Raw genomic sequence first — 20,355 nt, 5'->3', positions numbered from 1 at the left:
TGAAGGAGAAGTGAATGGTAGAGGAGAGGAAGCTGCAGGAGAGAAGTTCTTCAGAGGAGGAAAAGAGCTTAGGGGTAGGAAGCAGGGGAGAAGAGGTGGGGATCAATTAAGTCGGTGGCAGGAAGGTGGGGGAACTTTTGTCAGAACCCAATATTCGGGCTAAAGATTTGCCAGGTTCTTGGAGTTAATATTTCTCTCCCTAAAATGGGCAGCCCAAGAGGAGTGTGCACTGCTCTTACCTCTTACCAAACCCTAGTCTGTACGTGAGGGCAAAGGGCTATTAACTACGAGGTTAAAGGTCGGCGAGGTAACAGGACGCATGACCTCCATCTAGACCATCTCTGGGCTTGCCAGTTCTCACCAACTTCTCACCTTCTCATTTCTGGACCTGGTCACATCCTCCCTCCCTTCTCTCTTCTCACTAAACGGATGAGGCAAAACAGGAGCTGAAGCCTCGGGGCGCGCGCCCGCCTCTATTGCGCCTGCGCATTCGTCCCTGGGTTTCCAGGCCGGGGAGAACCGGCCAGAAGCTCATTCTCCGTCGCTCGCTCTCGGGCGCACGCGCCCGGGTGGCGCTTGCGCAGAAGGACAAGGAAATTGGTTCCCCCTGCGGTCCCAGCGCCTGCGCGCTGCGGGCTCTGGGCCTCCCGGCCTGAGGGAGAGGAGCCGGGAAGATGGCGGCTGTGGTGGAAAATGTAGTGAAGCTGTGAGTGGCCGTTTCTTTCTCTTCTAGGCTGGGAGGTCTTGTAAGGGACCTGGAAGCAGGGGGCGGTGTGGGAACGGACGAGGCGGAGAGAGGGACGTGCCCGGAGAGGCCGTGTTGCGACTCCTAGAGGGGAGGGCAACAGGAGACTCGGGAGAAGACGTTGCGCTTCTTTAGAAACTTGTGGAGGCCCTGAGAGGGGCACACGGGAGCCCCTAACGGGCAGCCTCCTTGTGGGGCTGGGCGCTCCTTTAGGCGGAAGGTTTCCAGAGTATGGCCTCCTTGTTGCGTACGAGAGACGGTCCCGGGTTCGCCTCAGTCCGGGGGAGCCGGGCCGACCCCCGCGAAGCCCGGCCGCCGACCCCTCCCCATCGGCTGCCCGCAGCGGGGCCCGGCGGAGCAGGCTCGGCCGCCCTGGCGCCGTTAAGCGCTCAGGGCTGTTTTGTTCTGAACAGCCCCGTGACGTTCCTGGGCGGGCGGGGGCGGGGGTGGGGTGGTCCTTGAGTATCAGGTACCCGAGACCAAAAATATTCCTGGGAAGAATTTGTGGAGGAGCCAATACAGAGGGAAAGAACTTCAGGGAAGAGGGGCTTAGCGCCGGCCAGTCCCAACCATCAGAAAGCGAGCACTGGACGGACGCAGTCCAGTATGCCCTGGCCGCCCCGAGGGGCATCTAGGTCGGCCGTCTTCGCTTTGCAATACTCTTGGACTGGGCAGATTTCAAGCAAAGTTAAAGTTCATGGTGGTTTGGCAAACTGAGAATGGCCTGTTAGCTGTGAGTTAAAGATGCTTTGGGACTTGATTTAACCCAGCCTCCTCCCCGAAGAAGAATCTAAATGAGTTTTGCAATGGGTTCTTGCCCCCCACCCCCGTCGGCCAATAGCAAGCTCTTTAATGGACACATTTGGCTTGGTGCAGGGGTAGGAAAAATGAGGTGTCCAGTTGTCCAGCTTGGCTTTTGGATTTTGACTGGGTGAGAAGGTAAAGGTTTGGGAACTCTTCTAAGGGGCACACAGCTTCTCATCTGTCTTTGTAGTAGACTGAGCCCCACTCTTCACAAGAGCGTTTTTTCTAAGGGTACATTGCTTCTCTCCCTCCCCCTGCCTGGAGCCTTTTCTTTGAGAATGCTTTCCCACTTCCATTAAGCTAAGTGCCTTCTCCTTATGGGTTTTTTGGTTGTGTTTTTTTTTTTTTTCTAACATGCTTTCAGCTCCATCCTGCTGCCCCTTTCAGCCACCCCTCCTCCCAACACTATTATCTTCCTCTCTGATCTGCCCACTTCAGTTTCCCCAGCTCTCTCTCCAAGCTGACATTTCCCTCAATTTAGAAATGACGCTGCTGATCTACCATTTATATGTTATCCATACTGACTCAGATGTTCTTTCTTTGTTTCCCTGCCTTTCTCTTTGTTGACTGCCCCTGCCCCATTGTAAAGGGAGGTTTTACACAGGTTTCATGCCTCTCGAAAAAGAATCAAAGCTTCTACCTTGGAAAGCTTACTGTAATGGGGGAATGTCAAAACTTGCCTAGGTTTAAGAGTTTTACGTAGTGAGATTGTTTATGTTGGAAGACTTTCATCTGGGAAATAAGGTCACCAACCCTTTTATGCAATATTGGAAGTGAGGGGTTGCCGGTTTAAATAGAACTTGTTTCTCTTTAAAGATCTGTAGAGATAGTGAGGGTCACCAACTCCTGATTCCTGGGTACCAGTAATAAATAACCAACTTTCTGCTCCTCGATTCTACCTGTAAAGAGCTGTGGACCACAGTTAATACATTTGCCTACAGAACCTGCTCTTTAAAAAGAGATTTCCAGTCTTCCTGTACCGTTCTCGTCCTGGAAAGAGATCCTTTTCTTGACCACGGTGTGCCTAGTCTTTTGACTGCTGAGGTTTTACATTGAGGTCAGGACTACTAGCTCATCTTTTCTGACTTGCATCTTGTTCTGGGAGAAGAATTTTCCTGTTTGTAAATTCTCTGTCCCTCCCAAATGTGGTGTCAGAATTGAAACAATCTTTAACGGATCTTACCAGGGCAAAATAATAGTATAAAAGAGCTGTGGTTGCTGACTGGTTTTGAAATCCTCTAAGTTAGGTAACAAGATCTGAAGAATGATGTTAGCTTAAAATTTCTTGCAGTAGGAGCCTTAGATTCTTAAGAGAGCTGTCATTCTTCCTTGCTCTATTCTCATCAGATGCTCTCTTCCTCCAACTTGTATTTCGTTATCAGCTCTCTCACTCACAATGCAGTTTGCCCCACCTTCTGAAATCCCATTTAACTCACAGGAGCTTTGATAGAACATCTCTCTCTCATCCATATCTCAACCCCTGCCCCTCCCCGCACCGCCACACAGTTTCCAGCCTCCTTGCTCTGACTTTGCAGTTCTCAGCCTGTCTAGCCCTTCCTTCCATCTGACTTACAGTGTCAGTATCAATTTCCATCAGCAGAAACAAAGGCGCTGCCGCACTTAGCCTTGTTTATCCAATTTTCCTCTGTTTAGTGAGGACGTGGCTGCCTCCTAAAGGCGAGCAAATATGAGCCTATTCCTTCTCTTTACTCTCCAGCACAGGCTTCATGCCTACCTCAAATTACAGTCATTACAGCACATTGACTCAAGCCAGACTGTCTTGTGGTGTCACTGCCTGCGTGCAATGTGTGTCTTTGTCAGTTGCTGGGAACGTTCTAAGCTGTGCCTCAGTGGTCTATTGTGGCTGCCCCATGAAAGCTGCTCTTAGATTCCAGAGCAGGGTTTGTTGCTGCAGGTTGAGTTATGAACATAAGCGACAGAGATTTGCTGTGTTCAGCTTCTCATGCTTGGAGTCTCCCTCTTGTAGAATATGTCAGAGCTTATCTAGTTCAGCGTCCCTAGTCAGTAGGCACCCCACTCCAGTACTCTTGCCTGGAAAATCCCATGGACGGAGGAGCCTGGTGGGCTGCAGTCCATGGCAGCGCTACGAGTCAGACACAACTGAGCAACTTCACTTTCACTTTTCACTTTCATGCATTGGAGAAGGAAATGGCAACCCACTCCAGTGTTCTTGCCTGGAGAATCCAGGGGAGCCTGATGGGCTGCTGTCTATTGGGTCTCACAGAGTCGGACACGACTGAAGCGACTTAGCAGCAGCAGCAGTAGTCACTAACATACCTGAGGTCCATGTGGGTTGACTAAATGTCCACATTTATGTGGTGACTTGCAGCCAAGCCAGATCTTTTTACTTCTGAGTCAGGATATTCCAGACACCTTCATGGGTGCTGAGGATATTGTGGGAAAGAAATCATCTGCCCTCAGTTTGTTTACTTTAAGATCAATCAAGGGGAATTCCCTGGTGGTCCAGTGGTTAGGACTCGGCACTTTCACTGCTTAGGGCATAGGTTCAATCCCTGGTTGGCAGACTTTAAGATCCTTCAAGCCACATAGTGCGAGGAAAGAAAAAGTTTGCTCAAATATATAAATGTGAATTGAATTAGTTTAAGCTCTAGTATTACTGTGCTTGTTAAACCCTGAAGGATGAGAACAAGGTTGGTTCTATATAGATGCTTCTTAGAACCAGATAACTCCTGGCATGGTGCAGTTTTGCAGCTTTTTAAAGTGCTTAAAAAATTCGGATTTCAGAGTAAGTCTTTTGAGTTCAAAAAGGTTTTCTTTAAAAAATTGATGGTGTGAGAATGGAGAAGGTTCTAGAAGAGGCCTTTGTGCAAACAGGTTTTCTATCAGTGTAATGGTACTTAGTAGAAAGTAGGCTTCAAGGGTGTTTACATATTTCCAAATGTTTTCTATTGGTTGTAAAGTTAGTATATAGAATTAGCTACTTTGCAAATACCTAGTTTAAAACTCAAAAGATATAGAATGGCACAAAGGAGAAAGTCCCCTGGTCGCTTGGTTTTTCTCTTGGATGCCTACAGTTTCTCTTCCACCACTTAGGGACATAAAAGGTAGCATCTCATAACACTCCTCAGCCCTGTACCTTTTTTTTTTTTTTTTTTTTTTGTAGTTATCTTAGAGATTGTTTAATATTTGTACATGAAGAGCTTCCTTTTTTTTTTTTTTTTAAATAGCTAAGTTGAATTTCTTTTTATGGATGGAGTTTGCTAAACTTTAGTAAGTCCCCCCAGATCTTTTGAACTCTTCTTTGTAAACAGGAGTAACTTCAGCTTCTCAGAATCCTGAGGGGTAAGAGAAGTAGCACTTTGGTTACCAAAGGGTTTGATTCATGAGTGGCACAGAACGAACATTATTTTCTTCTCCTCTTTGTGGGTTAGACTAAGGACTGATTAGACACAGGGTGCAATCATGTGCTCTGACAGTAATTTATTTGTAAGATACTTTTCCTCATAATGGCCTAGTGAAGGGGTTTGGTGTCCCATGAGGCAGAAATGGAAGCAAATAAAAGCAGAGTGTCATTCTCCCTGTCCCTTGAGCCTTCTAGAGAAGCAGATGGCAAGGGAAAGGGATAGCCCAGCACATAAACACACACATGTGCAGTCACACCTGAGTTTTATCTTTTCTGCAGGCTTGGGGAGCAGTATTACAAAGATGCCATGGAGCAGTGCCACAATTACAATGCCCGCCTCTGTGCTGAGCGCAGTGTACGCCTGCCTTTCTTGGACTCACAGACGGGGGTAGCCCAGAGTAACTGTTATATCTGGATGGAAAAGCGACATCGGGGTCCAGGTGAGAATCCACTCAGGAGCCCAGGGAGGAAGCAGCTTCCTCATCTTAGGTGATGAGCCAGCTGAATGGGTTTTCCCTTTTGCTTTCCACCCAGGGATGCATACGGTCTTCCCATGATTAGAAACCTGGAGAGGTTGAAACACCTTTTGTTTTCCACAGGGCTATATTGCTCAGGGTCTTGCTGGGCTCTGGAGAACTATGTGTTAGCCAAGGCCCCTGAGCTTACGTCTGTTTTCTTGTCCATAAGCCATGCTTCCTCCAACCCCAGGCGCTCACCATCCATATTCCTCCCTTGCTCTAGAACGCTACTCATGTAGAAAGTGTTTGATACTATTTTCTAGGGCTGTGTTAGGGTTTGATTTCTCTCTTTTTCCTTCCTTCCTTAGGATTGGCCTCTGGTCAGCTGTACTCTTACCCTGCCCGGCGCTGGCGGAAAAAGCGGCGAGCCCACCCTCCTGAGGATCCAAGGCTTTCTTTCCCATCTATTAAACCAGGTAAAGCACAGTCCTCCCTGAGAGGGATATACCCTTCTGCATAGTCAGAGGCCTGCTAATCACTTGTTACATACCAGGCCCAGTGCTAGATTCTAAAGATACCAAAATGAATGAGATGTGAGTCTCTCTGTAAAGAATTCAGTCTAATAGTTAAGAGACAAGTAAACAGATAAGTTATGATGCCAAGTAAACCAAAGCATCTTGGTTCCTGGGCAGCCAGAGACCAGAAGACAGTGACTGGCTTGTGATTGGTCTGACACTGTAGACCAGGCAGGTCTGTGTTCAGCCCTTCTGAGCCTCACCTCCTCCTGACCTTGCCCGCAGACACAGACCAGACCCTGAAGAAGGAGGGGCTGATCTCTCAGGACGGCAGTAGTTTAGAGGCTCTGTTACGCACCGACCCCCTGGAGAAGCGAGGCGCCCCCGATCCCCGAGTTGATGATGACAGCCTGGGCGAGTTCCCTGTAACGAACAGTCGAGCGCGGAAGGTACATAATTAACACTGTGGTTAAGGAAACTGTGGAGGAAACCAGCCTCCTCTTCATCAGAGGCCACCCGGTAATCAGAATAGCAGCAGAAGCTATGGGCCATGGGGGGCCCCTGCTCTTCTGTTCCTGCCCCATTCCTTAATGAGCGCCGGGTACTGACTGGCTTCATTGTCACCATCCTGTCTTTCCTGTTCCTTTTCTCGTAACTATAGACTCTCGTCTTATGTTGCCACCAGAGTTTTTTAAGTGCCTGGGGTTACATAGGTGATGTCCCTGCCAACAAGGAAGCGAAAACTGTACATAAAAATATGTCAGGCACTATGCTAAGCGCTTTTCTATCATTTTCTGCAGTCTCTACAATCTTAGGAAATAGGTACCATTGCCCATTTCACATACCTGGGAGCTGCAACACGTTAGTAAAAAGAAAAACTTGCCACAAGTAAGCAGCAAAGCTCCAGTTTAACTCTAGGAAGTTAGGTGTTGGAAGGGAACCGCTGCTGACATGCTCCCAGGTGGGAGATCAGAGGCAGAAGAGGGCATGCTACTTGGGGTATCAGGGAAATTTTTATGAAAACATGGCGTTTGATTTAGCTACTTGGAGATGGTGAGAAAGGCATTCCAGGCTAGGGGAACAACATGAAGAAAGGCTCAGAGAAAGAGCCCAAAGCCTTGAAAGAACAGCAGTGAGGAGTGAGGCTGGAGTGGAGCCGCTGGGTCACGGAGGCGGCTCTGGCAGCCTTGGCCAGTCCCATCATGGGGGAGCTGTTGGATGTTCTCATTTCTGCCCATCCTAATCCTCCTGTCTACTCAGCGGATCCTAGAACCAGATGACTTCCTGGATGACCTTGATGATGAGGACTATGAAGAAGACACTCCCAAACGTCGGGGCAAGGGGAAGTCCAAGGTGAGGGGCAGCCCGGGGGGTTGGGGAGCCTGCAGAGTCCCACAGTCTTACTGCTTCTTGTTGCTGTCATCCTTCCTGAATGAGATTAGCAGCCACTACCAGGAGAGTAACTCTTCAGGCCTAGACACCTTAGTAAGGGCATCTTTTTGCTCTTCTTTGCAGAGTAAAGGTGTGGGCAGTGCCCGTAAGAAACTGGACGCTTCCATCCTGGAGGATCGGGACAAACCGTATGCCTGTGACAGTGAGTGCCTCACGAGTGGGTGGGTAGTCCTTGCCTTGGACCCAGCTCCTCAGGATATGAGAGGAGGGAAAGTTGTATTCTTGCTGAAAGTGGTAAAACAAGCTTGGACTCTTGTCCTGCCTGCTGACTGGTTCCTTCTGAGATCCCAAAGAGGCCCTGGCCTCTGCTGCACGATGGGTGAGCTTTGCATGCTCTGGGGGAGATTTCTGCTGTCCTCTGGGGTGGGGGTGCCCATGAGGGACACATAGCAGGCAAAATTGGCCTCTCAGTAGATGACATCTGGGCCTGCTGGCCCCAATCAAGTCAGGCCCCAGGAGTCCAACGCTGACTTTTCCAACGTCTGTTCCCTCTTCCCCTTTTCTCTGCCTCACCCCACTTCTGACCCTCCACCCTGGGAGCACCGTCACCGCTGGGGTTTCTCTCTCGTTTGCTCTGCTTTCCTGCTGCTGCCGTACCTGTCTTAAGTGTACCAAGGCCCTCTTCTCATGACTTTTCTTTCTGTCTTTCAGATAGTTTCAAACAAAAGCATACCTCGAAAGCGCCCCAGAGAGGTAGCTCTCTCAACTTCTCAGACTTTTGGTTTTCCTATCCCTTTTCCCCTTCTCCCTTTGTTCCTGCCTTTCTCATCTGTGATGCTAGTGTTAAGGTCCCTGGAATGGCATGGAGATAGGAGCCCTGGACCTTCTGTTGTGGTCCACTCCTCACAGTCCTGGAAGCTGCTTCTACCTGCTTGTCTCCACCACATTGCTCTAGGGCTGCTTGGGCCCACTGCATGGGGTGGCTTCAGAAGCATTCTGAGGGACCCGTTATCCCAGATTCCTCTGCTTCCGCTTCCCCAAAACAGACATGTGGTGGTCAGCTAACGTTCCCCATCATCCCGCCACCCTTCCCATCCCTTCCCCATTCCTTTCCTGCCACCCCCCTATTCTTGATATCACTGCTCAAAGGTACAGGGTACCTCGTGGGGATCTGCTCTCCTTGCTGGTTGAGGGGTCGTTGGTTGTACAGAGCACTGATGTGGGCATGTCTTTGAGTTTCTCTGGGGGACAGCTACCCCAGCAGACTCAGTTGATAGATTTTCCCCGAGAGATCCACCCCTACTTCTTTATTTGGGCAGAGGTGGGCTGTTTTGTATATAGGGAGTAGCATGAGCCTACATTTACTGAAAGGTAAAAAAGTTTGGAGTCTTAGCTTTCCTCCTGCCTGCCATTATTGCAAAACTATAGAAGGTCCCTTTCCTTCCTGACCTGGACCTCCCCAGACTATTCCCAGGGCAGGCAGAAGGTAAGGGCTCAGTCTCCCAGACAGCTTGAGTGGAGGAGTAGAGAAGGCTGTGCTCTGGGCTTTAGTAAGTGGAGGAGCCATGGAAGCTTGAGAGCACCTGGGCCTGATGTTCCTGGCCACGGAGAGGCGGCTCTCAGTAAAGGTCTGTCCCTGAGCAGAGCTGATGGGGGTGGTTACCTCTGCTCAGGTGGAGCCTACAGCTTAGAGGGGCAGGGATGAGGTACCCTCAGATCCTAACACCTTTCTCTGCAATCTTCTCCCCACTCAGTTTGTGGAAAACGTTACAAGAACCGACCAGGCCTCAGTTACCACTATGCCCACTCCCACTTGGCTGAGGAGGAGGGCGAGGACAAAGAAGACTCACAGCCACCCACCCCAGTTTCCCAGAGGTCCGAGGAGCAGAAATGTAAGCTGGTGTCAGGTGGGGCAAGCAGGAGTCAGCCTGGCTGTGAAAAACCCTCCTCACAGGGATGTCAGGAGACGCAGAGGCCCACATGGGTATCGTCTGAGTTTTTCCCTTTCCCGTTATAGCCAAGAAGGGTCCTGATGGATTGGCCCTGCCCAACAACTACTGCGACTTCTGCCTGGGGGACTCCAAGATCAACAAGAAGACAGGACAGCCCGAGGAGCTGGTGTCCTGTTCTGACTGTGGCCGCTCAGGTATCTCCAACCCAGGGCCAGTGCAGCCCTGCCGGCACCCAGACCCTGAGGGGCCCATGGCTCACCAGCATCCAGTGGCTGTTATAGCCAGGTCACCTCACTGCTCCCCAGTCTTCAGCTCCCTGATTCACTCGCTCTCCTCCACAGGGCATCCGTCCTGCCTCCAGTTCACCCCCGTGATGATGGCAGCAGTGAAGACCTACCGCTGGCAGTGCATCGAGTGCAAGTGCTGCAACATCTGTGGCACCTCCGAGAATGACGTGCGTGTCCCCCCACCCCCACCCCAGCACACTCCTGCTCAGCTTTTCCTGTCCTTTCCACCAGTAGGAACTTTGATTTGTTTGGCAGGTGTTCACTGAGTATCTACTTTGTGTCAGACCCTGTTTTAGGCACTAAGGACGCTGAAGACAAACAGTGTCCCTACTTTCATAGGCTTTACACTCTTGTGTGAACAAGCAATTAGCAAGGAAATGAGTGACATCTTTATGATGTTCCATGCAGAGAATGAAACCAGTATTTTGGTTAACTGTTAGAGTAAGTGAATAACTGATTTAGATAGCGAGGTCTTTTCTGAGGCTGTTGGGGTCCCGGTGGGATGACAGTGACTTTCTGGGTGGAGCGGGACAGCAGTGGTTTTTTGGCCAGAGGGTCCCACATCTGTTCTTCCTGCCATCTGCCCCCGCCCCTCTTGGAAGAACCCTCCTAACCCATTCAGCGGCCCAGGCAAGGGGAGTCGTTCACCTCCCCCTTCCTCTTCCATCTCACCTCCTCTAGGATCAGCTGCTCTTCTGTGATGACTGCGATCGTGGCTACCACATGTATTGTCTAACCCCGTCCATGTCTGAGCCTCCTGAAGGTAGGTTTCCCGGTACTCTTACTTAGAACAAGTAGTTATTAGCGACTTGGAAAGTCACTTACACAGTGGGTGTATTCCCGTTATCAGTGATGCAGTCTTCCCGGTTAGGGAGGAGGCTCTTAGCCTTCACTCAGTCCAGAGTGCTTTACGAGCATTGCAACTTCTAGGGTGTGACATTCTTAAGTTAGCACCAGATAACATGAACAGCCACAGAAAATGGACAGCCTGAAGGAAAACATGCTGAGCAGAAAATAATTACCAGAGGAGAGAGCTGTTATCCTTCAGCCAGCCTAGAAAACTCAGTCATAGTTTGTCCAGTGAGGGACTTTGGTTTCACCACTCCATGCCTGACAGATTTGAGTGTTCATTTCCACCAGTTGGGAGAGGGAGCTGAACCTGGAACCTGAACAGTTTGCTCCGGCCCTCCAGCAGTGCTTAATAAGATGCTTCAAATTTATGGAAGGTCTTCGATGAAACCAGTGGGGACACCAAAAAGCGGCTGCCTCTCCACAAGTCCTCTTCTCACCAGATTTCTGTGCTGAAGTCCCTCCTTTATAGAAATTCAGAAGCTTACTCAGGAGCACATGAAGCCCAGGAGCTGTTCCTGTGACAGAGGATGTGGGCCAGCATTATAGGCAAGAGAAAGTAGCTCACTGCCTGATGTGAGCTGACTTGCAGTGTAGGTCAGACTGCTGTCACCTCCTAGAGGAGGATGTCACTAACAAAGTCTGAGGGTCCTTTAACAGCTGCAGGGAAGCACTCACTCGATCTTTCATCTGTCACACCACATTTATTTGTTTTATCTGTCAGGCAACATTTAGGGAGAAGTAGCATGTTTGGTGGAGAAGGAAATGGCAACCCACTCCAGTGTTTTTGCCTGGGGAATCCCAGGGATGGGGGAGCCTGGTGGGCTGTCATCTATGGGATCACACAGAGTCGGACACGACTGAAGTGACTTAGCAGCAGCAGCAGCATGTTTGGTATTTTTTTTTTAACCATAAAATACCAATTCATAGGCAAAATTCTGCATTAACTATAGAAAGGCTTTTCTATGGAAGTGCTGTCAGACATTGAGGTGGTAGAGAGTTGCAGGCAGGGGAGTACCCGCTAGAACCATCAAATGGTCCAGCCTCTAGGTCAGGAATTCCAAACTATGACCCCAGGCCAAACCGAGCTGAACCCAGTATATATAACTCACAAGCTAAAAATTATTTTTACATTTTTAAACAGAGTTTAAAAAAAAAGAAAGACTGAACTGTATGGCTTACAAAGCCTGAGGTAGTTAACACTGTCTGGCAGTTTACAGAAAAATGTTTATCAACTGGTATATATTGACGATTGGGTTAGAAAGGACCTTAGCTTTTTGAGAGTCACCTCTGAAGAGCTGACAAAAGCTATGGATTCTTTCCCTCAGAATGATGTTGAAATATACATATGTACAACTATGTTTATAGTTTTGAGGCATTAAGGGCTAATTTTGTTTCTCCAAAAAAAAGGCATAGAAGAATTTAGCTGTAGCAAGTATTAATAAATGAGGTATCAACCAGTTATTTTTCTTATAAGGATTATTATTTCCTGTTTGTTTTTTTTTATGAAACCAGACTTGGGTCACAGTAAGTTGCATCATCATAGCTGGCCCCCTTTTCCTCTCATTGGGTCCTCAGCCTCTGCTCAGACACCTGGTGATGGTGGAGAGCCCTTCTCTTCTGTCTGTGGGCTTTGCAGAAAACTCTACTGTGGAATCAGTATTGGTTTCTCTAGACCCTCTATTCATGATTTTTATTCTAGCCTTTGGGGCCATGAGAACAAAGTCTGGCTCTTCTGTAATCACAAGTTTAAAGTTCGGTTGCTTTAAAAAAGTTTTATGTCTCCCCAGGTCCTGTTTAGTGATTATAATTTATTAGGCCCAGAGGTCTTGGGAATCTGTATTCTAAAATAGGCCTCTATGGAGAAGGAAATGGCAACCCACTCCAGTATTCTTTCCTAGAAAATCCCATGGGCAGAGGAGCCTAGTGGGCTACAGTCCATGGGGATACAGTTTAGCAGCTAAACAACAATAACAGGAACTGTGGAACAGCTGCAACAAAGATGAGTATTTTATTTTAAATCTCTTATAAAATTTCAGCTGTACAGTATTCCCCACAAGTCAGCTAACTTATATAAGATTCACACATTTCCCATTCTATAAAAATGAAATTTCATGTCTTGATGTCTCATTCTTGAGGGTACTGTCAGAACTGCCTGAAAATGGAAACAGCTATTATTTGGATAAAAGAGAATTAAAAAAAAAAAAAATAGGCCTCCAGGTGATTCTTTCTTTCATCTCCATTGAGAATTATTTTTGTTTGAATGCTGTTTGAAGACCTAGAGTTTGTCCCTGCTCAAGATAACTGTGAAACTTTGCTACTGCAGCACATCTCCAGTCCTACCTGTAGCCAGTCATGCCACTGGAGGTGAGGGGTGGAGGTCGAAGGACAGCAGGTGAGGATTGTGTGGAGCCCTCCTAACCCTTTATGCTTCTCTGCAGGAAGTTGGAGCTGCCACTTGTGTCTGGACCTGTTGAAGGAAAAAGCTTCCATCTACCAGAATCAGAACTCCTCTTGATGTGGCCACCCCCGACCCCTCATACATCTAGGGCTGTTCTCTCCTCCTTTCTGTTTTTCATACCCACTTTCCCTTCCCCCTCTCTTTCTCAAGTCCAGAGAAGCGCAGGGTGGTCATGCCAACCTGCCTTTGGCAGCAGCAAGCTGAGGTGGTAGCTCTGACCACCTCTGGCCCCAGGCCCTCAGGGAGAACGGAGCAGCACACTGCTCCAGGGCATAGCTGTGGGCCCAGCTTCTCCCTGCTCTCCCTGAAGTGCATTCACTCTGTCTGCCTTGGGCCGAGGCCCTGGTGATCACAGGGTTCAAACCTCCGAGAAATGAGTGGGAGAGCAGCTCACTTCTCTCAGCTCGGCCTCCACTCTGGCCCCAGGGTTTTCCCTTCCTGTGAAGGTGAGTCAGACTGGGGCCTATGCCAGAGCAGCTGGGAGTGAGAACTGAGCAAGCTGGCAAGCAGCTGCCCATGCCCTCGTGCTGCTTAGCCTCACCGCCTCCTTCCCCGAGTGGCTTTCTGCGGCCCTCTGTTCCTGCAACCCAGGATCCTTTACCTGAGCCAGGACGCTCTTGGTCCTGCTCCTGACTCTACCCGGTTCCCACCGACCTGCCCCAGGGGGAGTAGCAGCCTCGCCCTGATGTTCCTTGTGCTTGCCTGTTTCATTCTCACAGGCCCTGGTCTCTAGTGACTGAAGCATTCCCCACCCTTGTTATTTTCTGTCTTCTGCCCCGCCCCCCTCCTTATTCCCTTTGGTTTTGTGGGGAGAGGGGAAGCATCACGGGGCCAGGCCAGAAGCTTGGGGGCCACTGGGAGATATTGGATAATGTGCCTGTTTTTTAACTCGATGAAAAAGCCTACCTCCGAAATCCCCTTTTTGTTCTTCCTGGACCTGGGCATTCAGCTCCTGCCCTTAACTGAATTGGGAGCCTCTGCCGCCTGCTCTTGTGTATCCTGTCTCCTGGGTCGTGGGGAAGCCACCTAGACATCTCTTTCTTCCCTCGCACACTTGGCTAGCAGCTGGTAAGGTCTTTCACACCCTGATTCTTTAATTTTCTGCCTGGTGACACTTTAATAGGGGGAACTGCATCCCAGGACAGCCTGGAATGTCCTTCCCCTTGGCTGTGGGCAGGCCCTAATTCACTGTCACTTTGGAGTTGAGGTGTCTTTTTTTTCTTTCTTTCCTTAGTTCCTATATTCTAAGCATTAGTACAAATAAACATTTTTACACAGAGCCTTCTGGTTTCTTTTATCTCCAGATCTCCTTTCCTGCTTAAGGCCACTTTATCCTAAAACTTTTTCCTAAGGACAGTGGTTTTTAAATGTTTCGAGGCATAGCTGTTCACCCAACTTAAAATTTTTGCTTAACCTTAGTAGATTAAGTTGATACAAAATTGGGTACTTTGTTTTAATCTTTTATGTAAATTAAGTTATAACAATATCTTATAAAGAAAAATGAAGTTGTTTTGATTAATACAAAGTTTGGGGGCACTCCTGGTGGCTCAGTGGTAAAGAATCCACCTGCCATTACAGGAGAAACAGGTTCAGTCCCTGGTCTGGGAAGATTCAATGTGCCTTGGAGCAACTAACCCTAATCCGGGGGCTACAACTATTTAAGCCTGTGCACTAGAAGCTGGGAGCCACAACTACTGAGGCCCACACCCTAGAGCCCATGCTCCCCAGCAAGAGAAGGCACTGCAGTGAAAAGCCAGAGCGTTGCAACTAGAGGAAAGCCTGTGTAGCAACGAAGACCCAGTGCAGGCAAAAATAATTTTTAAAATTGCAGTTAAAAATAACTTTAGAATCCTGTTTGTTTCTGTATTTTTGTGTTTTGGGGGGAAATTCTGCTGGATTTGTACATGCAAGCAATGACAGCTTTATAACAGCTGACCTTGCAATTTAAGATACTTAAAAATGGGTCCAGAAGCTTGATTATTATATAAATAGAATGACAGGAAAACTCATGACATCATGGTGAGACACGACTTTTTGCATAAGCCATGAACATGAGAGACCCCAACCTTGCTTGCCTGGCGTTCATTCATTTAATTGAATGCAGTGTGAGGGAGCCCACAATGCAGTGTTACAGCCTTTCTCCAGACAGATTTATGAGCAGAAAAATGAATTTCCTTTTCCTGCCAACGTATGAAAGGTATGAATCAGTTATGAACCCCCTGAAATATGCCTAGGGTTTTCTGGGACAGCCTGAAAGCCATGTGTTTCCTCCTGGAAGGCAGTGAGTGCCCTGGGCCCCTGTGCTCCGTTAAGTAAGCCAGGTGCTCCAGTTTGGAATTGTATTAGGAACACAGCACAGCCCCCATCCTCAGGTCTGTACCTGGAAGTAGGCCTGGAGCAGAGGGAGTAAAGCAGTGAAACGATCCTTGCTGGTTGAGTAATCTAAGGCCAGATAAGATGGTTAAAAGAAAAAGTGTAGAAGATGAGAATGCTGATGAGAACCCTGTATTATTGAGAGATTTGGAAAGGTTGCTCAAGGAGGATTTAGGATGGGACATAGAAGTATGGAAGAGGGATCAGGGTTGGGATGGGAAGGAAAGCCTGTGAGAAAGGGGACTCATCTGTGGCCCCAGCCTTCCAAGTGACTGTGAAGGGAGAAGAAAGCAGGCTAGAGCTGAGGATTCGGCATTCTAGACCCAGCGTTAAAAAGTCTTTATTGGACTTCAAAGAACTGAAGTCTAGCAAGGAAAGGAATACTACTAAATCTTGACTTTAGGAACTTGAGTCTTGCCAAAAGGTACCAAAACTAAATAAAAATTAATCTCCACATGCCCTAAATCAGAACTAGCCCCAAGCAAGTAGTCTTGAAGGAGGAGAAAGAACAGGCTCCATCTTGAAAGCAGAACTCCATCTTGGGCCATACTGTGGACTTTGAGCAATAGGCTCAGTGTCTATAGAAACGATATACCAACTGGAAAACCAGAACCCCGGATGGAAGAGCCCCAGGGCTCGTACCTAGACTCTCTGTCGCCTGAAAGAATACCCTAATTATCTATCTAACCCAATAGAATCATAAATTCTATTATGCTTATTGGGGTATGACCACAGGCCTATTGATAATTGTCCACTGTTAACTACCTAGGCTTAAGGCATGTGAATCACAGGCTAACTTTGTGTCTTCCTTTATTCAGACTAGTCTCGGAATTTGGGGAGGAGGGTTTGGGCAGATACACTGAGGGTATTGTAGCATTCTGGGAGACAAACTCACTCAGAAGGACAATGCAGACAGTGAGTGCAGTTATTACACTGGTGGGCCCAAGGCAGAGTCTCCTCTTAGCCAAGGACCCCGACCAGTTTTTGTGAAAACCTTATATACCCTAAGTGTATGTGCCCAAACCCACTTCCCCAAATTCCCTGAAACTAGTCGAGCAAAGGAAAAGAAAGATACAATCAAAGTTAACCGGTGATTGATATGCCTTAAGCCTAGGTAGTTAACAGTGGACAATTATCAATAGGCCTGTGGTCATACCCCAATAAGCATAATGAAATTTATGATTCTATTGGGTTACACAGATAATTAGGGTATTCTTTCAGGCGACAGAGAGTCTAGGTACGAGCCCTGGGGCTCTTCCATCCGGGGTTCTGGTTTTCCAGTTGGTGTGTCGTTTCCATAGATACTGGCATATCGCTCAAAGTCCACAGTCCGGCCCAAGATGGAGTCCTGCTTTCAAGATGAAGCTTGTTCTGTTTCCTCCTTCACGCGTATATAAGATTTTCACAAAAACTGGTCAGGGTCCTCGGCTAAGAGACTCTGCCTTGGGCCCGCCAGTGTAATTAACTGCACTCCTCTATCTGCATTGTCCTTCTGAGTGAGTTTGTTTCCCGGAAGGCGTGGCTACAACAGTCTTGTATCTTGGCTGACCGACCTGAGGTCAGTGCTGTCCATGGTAACATCTTTTGTGTGGCTTATAACCTGCTTCTATTTTTTAAAGACCACTGGGTGAGGGGAACGAGATCTGTTTGGTAGATGAGGAAGCTGCCTAGGGTCACGGCCAGGAAGACGTCCGGCGTCCACGCTGCCGAGTCCTGTCAGGCTCCGAGGGCCGGGCCCCCTGAGGCTGGCGGCGCATCCAGGACTCCCGCCGCGACCAGTCTCCGCCTCGCCATCCCTTCTTGCAGAAAGCTCGGTCCCCCGGGACCTGACGACCCGCCACTTTGGCAATGTCCAATGAGACTTAGCCGGGGGCGGGACAGACTCCACCGAAGGCCAATCCAATTGGTTCGGGGCGGGGCTGCGGCGGGTGGAAGCTGAGCGGAGAACCGCGGTCTTCCCAGCCGGGAGAGACCGCCGCGCGGGCTGCGCGCAACGGGTGCGCGCGCCCGCCGCCCGCACAGCCCCTCTGTCCGCTTGGCGCGTCCCTCTCCTGCTCTCCGGTAGCCGCCGGGAGGGGGCTCGGGAGTCCGGCCCCAGCCAGGGCTGAGACCGGGGCAGCAGCCGCGGGACGAGCGTCTGAGGTGGGTTCGGAGCGGAAGGGCTGGAGGCCGGGAGGCGGGGAGGCCGGGCAGGCGGATGACTGGGTTCGCCCCGCCAATGGACTCCGGGTCACCAGAGGGAGAGGCCGGCCGAGTTGCGGAGCCTGACTCCTGGCCTGCCTGGGTCCCGGACGCTCTTCCCCCCCGCCCTCCCAGGCCACAAGCCTCCCCGCTGAGGGCAACCCTCCCCTCTGGCTGCCCGCGGCCTCCTAACCCCTCCTGCCCTTTGTCGACTGTGCACCTGCCTTTCGGCCTTGTGCTCCGCCCGCCCTCTCCAGGCCAGGCCCCGGCCCAAGCCTTCCCTGCTCAGGACCCAGCCCCAAATTAGACTTGCTTCTTCAGCCCCTAGTCCGTCCCTCTTTGTCGTCTGTACACCTGTCACCCCCAACTCTGTTCATTCACTCCACCACCCTGCCCCCAGCATCTTCATCTAAATTCAGCCTAGGCCTTCCGCCCCCTGCCCGTCCTGGGGCTTCCTCCCGCCGCTCTGATTATCCCCTACACCTGCCCCCCTCGGCCCCAGCCCCCTGTCCTCCCCCGTCCACGCTCCTTTGTTGTGTCTGCAGCTGTCCCCTCGGCTCTATTCATCCTCCTCCCGCGGACCCCTTTCTCCCTCTGACCAGGGGGCCACCCCCTCCAGGCTCTGTTCTGTCATGCCTCCCATCAGTGCCCACCCAGCCTGGCCTGTTCCCTTCCTTTCAGCCCAGCCCTCTCACCTCCTACCCAGGGTACCCTTGCCCTCTCCCAGCTGGTCCAGCCTTCCCTGGACTGCCCCCCGCCCCTCCACACCAACCTCTCTCCCTGCCCCATATACTCTCTTTTCCTTGCTGCGCGCCTCTCCTAACCTGCGTAGCCTCCACCGTTGGTCCCCCGTTCACCCTTTCCTCCCTGCCCAGGTGCTGCCGAGAGGCCATGGAGCTGTGTGGCAAGAAGAAGCTTCACGCCCTGTCCCTGGCCGAGAAGATCCAGGTGCTGGAACTCCTGGATGAGTCCAAGATGTCCCAGTCGGAGGTGGCCCGGCGTTTCCAGGTCTCCCAGCCTCAGATCTCCCGCATCTGCAAGAATAAAGAGAAGCTGCTGGCGGACTGGTGCAGCGGCACGGCCAACCGGGAGCGCAAGCGCAAGCGGGAGTCCAAGTACAGCGGCATCGACGAGGCTCTCCTCTGCTGGTACCACATTGCCCGGGCCAAGGCCTGGGACGTGACGGGGCCCATGCTGCTCCACAAAGCCAAGGAGCTGGCCGACATCCTGGGCCAGGATTTTGTGCCCAGCATCGGCTGGCTGGTCCGCTGGAAACGCCGAAACAACGTGGGCTTCGGGGCCCGCCACATATTGGCGCCTCCGCTCCCCCCTGAGCCGCCTCCCCCAGCTCCCACTCCCCAGGCCCAGCTGCCTCTTTCTCTTAAAGATTTCTCCCCAGAGGACATTTTTGGCTGTGTTGAAGTGCCCTTGCTGTATCGGGCAGTGCCTGGCAGAGCAGGTACATGTGATCGGGTGCAGGTGCTGCTGTGTGCCAACAGCAGGGGCACAGAGAAACGGCGGCTGTTGGTCAGTGGGCCCCAGGCTGCCCCACGATGCTTCTTCGGGGTCAGCAGTGAGGCCCTGCCTGCCTCCTACCACCCTGACCTGGCCATCCCCTGGTCGGAGTGGTTGTCACAGTTCGATCGGGACATGGGGCAGCAGGGCCGGCAGGTGGCCTTGCTGATGGCTGCCCAAGTGGCGGAGGAGGTGGCAGGCCTGCCTGGGCTCTGCCACGTGAGGCTCTTGCCTCTGTCTGCTGCGAGCCCCACGCCGCCCCTGCCCAGCTCCGTGGTCCGGGCGTTTAAGGCTCATTACCGGTGCCGTCTGTTGAGCAAGCTGGCTGCCACCCAGAGCGATAGGGCTGGCATGTCACTGGCTGAGGTCGGGATGGGCATCACAGTGCTGGACGCTCTGCACATGGCAGCAGCGGCCTGGGCCAAGGTGCCTCTCCAGCTCATTGTGAGCAGCTTCGTTCAGGAAGGGCTGGCTCCCGGCAAAACACCACTGGCCCAGGACCAAGCCTCGGAGGTGCCTCAGGTCCCCAGTGGGCTGAGCCTCGAGGAATTTTCCCGCTTTGTGGATCTGGAGAGTGAGGAGCCTGTGTCTGGAGCCTGCAAAGAGGAGGTGGGCCCTGCAGACGAGGCGGGGGGCGGAGAGGACGGCTTCGAGCCCCTTCCCACCAAGGCCGATGCCCTCCGGGCTCTGGGCACCTTGAGGAGGTGGTTGGAGTGCAGTGGCACCACCCCGGAGCTATTTGAAAATTTCTATGCCTGTGAGGAGGGGGTGGAGCGACTCTGCTGCCTGTGAAGGGCCCTTCCTGCCGAAGCCCCCTCCTCTCCTGTTTCCCATGGAAACGCCCTCTCTCAGAAGGCAGGTTGGGGGCTGGTCTCTTTCCCGTGGAAATGGAGCTTTTGTGAAAGGTGTTGAAGGGAGACAAGTTGGGAGACCAAGTCTAGGCTCTGAGCAAAAGTTGTCCAAGCCCTGAGAAGAGAGTCTAAAGACAGGGCATTGGGTAGTGAAGCTCAGCTGCATAGTTTCTGAACCTCTGTGGAGGCTGGGACTTAGGAAGGTGGAATAAGGCTTTACAGACAGACAGACCCCTTGAACTCCGTGTTCAAAACAGTTCTGCTTCTGGAAATAAAGCTTTTAATCAGAAAAGAAGCCAAGGTGTTATTTTCATGTGTGTATGTGTGCTCAGTCATGTCTGACTTTTTGCAACACCATGGACTACAACTCACCAGGCTCCTTTGTCCATGGAATTTTCCAGGCAAGAATCCTGGAGTAGGTTGCCATTTTCTCCCCAAGGGGATCTTACTGACCCAGGGATCGAACCAGCATCTCTTGTGTCTCCTGCATTGGCAGGCAGATTCTTTACCACTGTGCCCCCTGGGAAACCCATTATTTTCATGGGAGGAGGGTATAGAAACTTTCAACTCAGGTTTTTTTGTTTTTG

At 50.8% G+C, this 20,355-nt stretch overlaps 2 protein-coding genes across 3 annotated transcripts; both read left to right on the top strand.

Moving 5' to 3' along the window:
* Positions 1 to 548: 548 nt before the first annotated feature.
* Positions 549 to 14,127, top strand: DPF2 (double PHD fingers 2). 2 transcript variants are annotated; one of them, XM_061163941.1, is made up of 12 exons: positions 549 to 706; positions 5,214 to 5,374; positions 5,761 to 5,868; positions 6,193 to 6,356; positions 7,168 to 7,260; positions 7,423 to 7,501; positions 8,011 to 8,052; positions 9,054 to 9,191; positions 9,317 to 9,445; positions 9,593 to 9,705; positions 10,220 to 10,301; positions 12,829 to 14,127. In XM_061163941.1, the coding sequence occupies exons 1-12, from the start codon at positions 675 to 677 to the stop codon at positions 12,903 to 12,905; spliced, it is 1,218 nt and encodes a 405-aa protein (XP_061019924.1). In that variant the 5' UTR covers positions 549 to 674; the 3' UTR covers positions 12,906 to 14,127. The 2 variants fall into 2 exon arrangements, with proteins under 2 accessions (XP_061019924.1, XP_061019917.1); XM_061163934.1 differs by lacking the exon at positions 8,011 to 8,052.
* Positions 14,128 to 17,209: 3,082 nt separating this feature from the next.
* On the top strand, positions 17,210 to 20,355 carry TIGD3 (tigger transposable element derived 3). The gene is made up of 2 exons (XM_061156571.1): positions 17,210 to 17,363; positions 18,278 to 20,355. Exon 2 carries the CDS (start codon positions 18,294 to 18,296, stop codon positions 19,707 to 19,709), a length of 1,416 nt encoding a protein of 471 aa, XP_061012554.1. The 5' UTR covers positions 17,210 to 17,363; positions 18,278 to 18,293; the 3' UTR covers positions 19,710 to 20,355.

Source organism: Dama dama, chromosome 2 (genome assembly GCF_033118175.1).
Source record: "Dama dama isolate Ldn47 chromosome 2, ASM3311817v1, whole genome shotgun sequence".
NCBI classification, from domain to species: Eukaryota; Metazoa; Chordata; class Mammalia; order Artiodactyla; family Cervidae; genus Dama; species Dama dama.
This window is presented reverse-complemented; position numbering and strand designations above follow the sequence as displayed.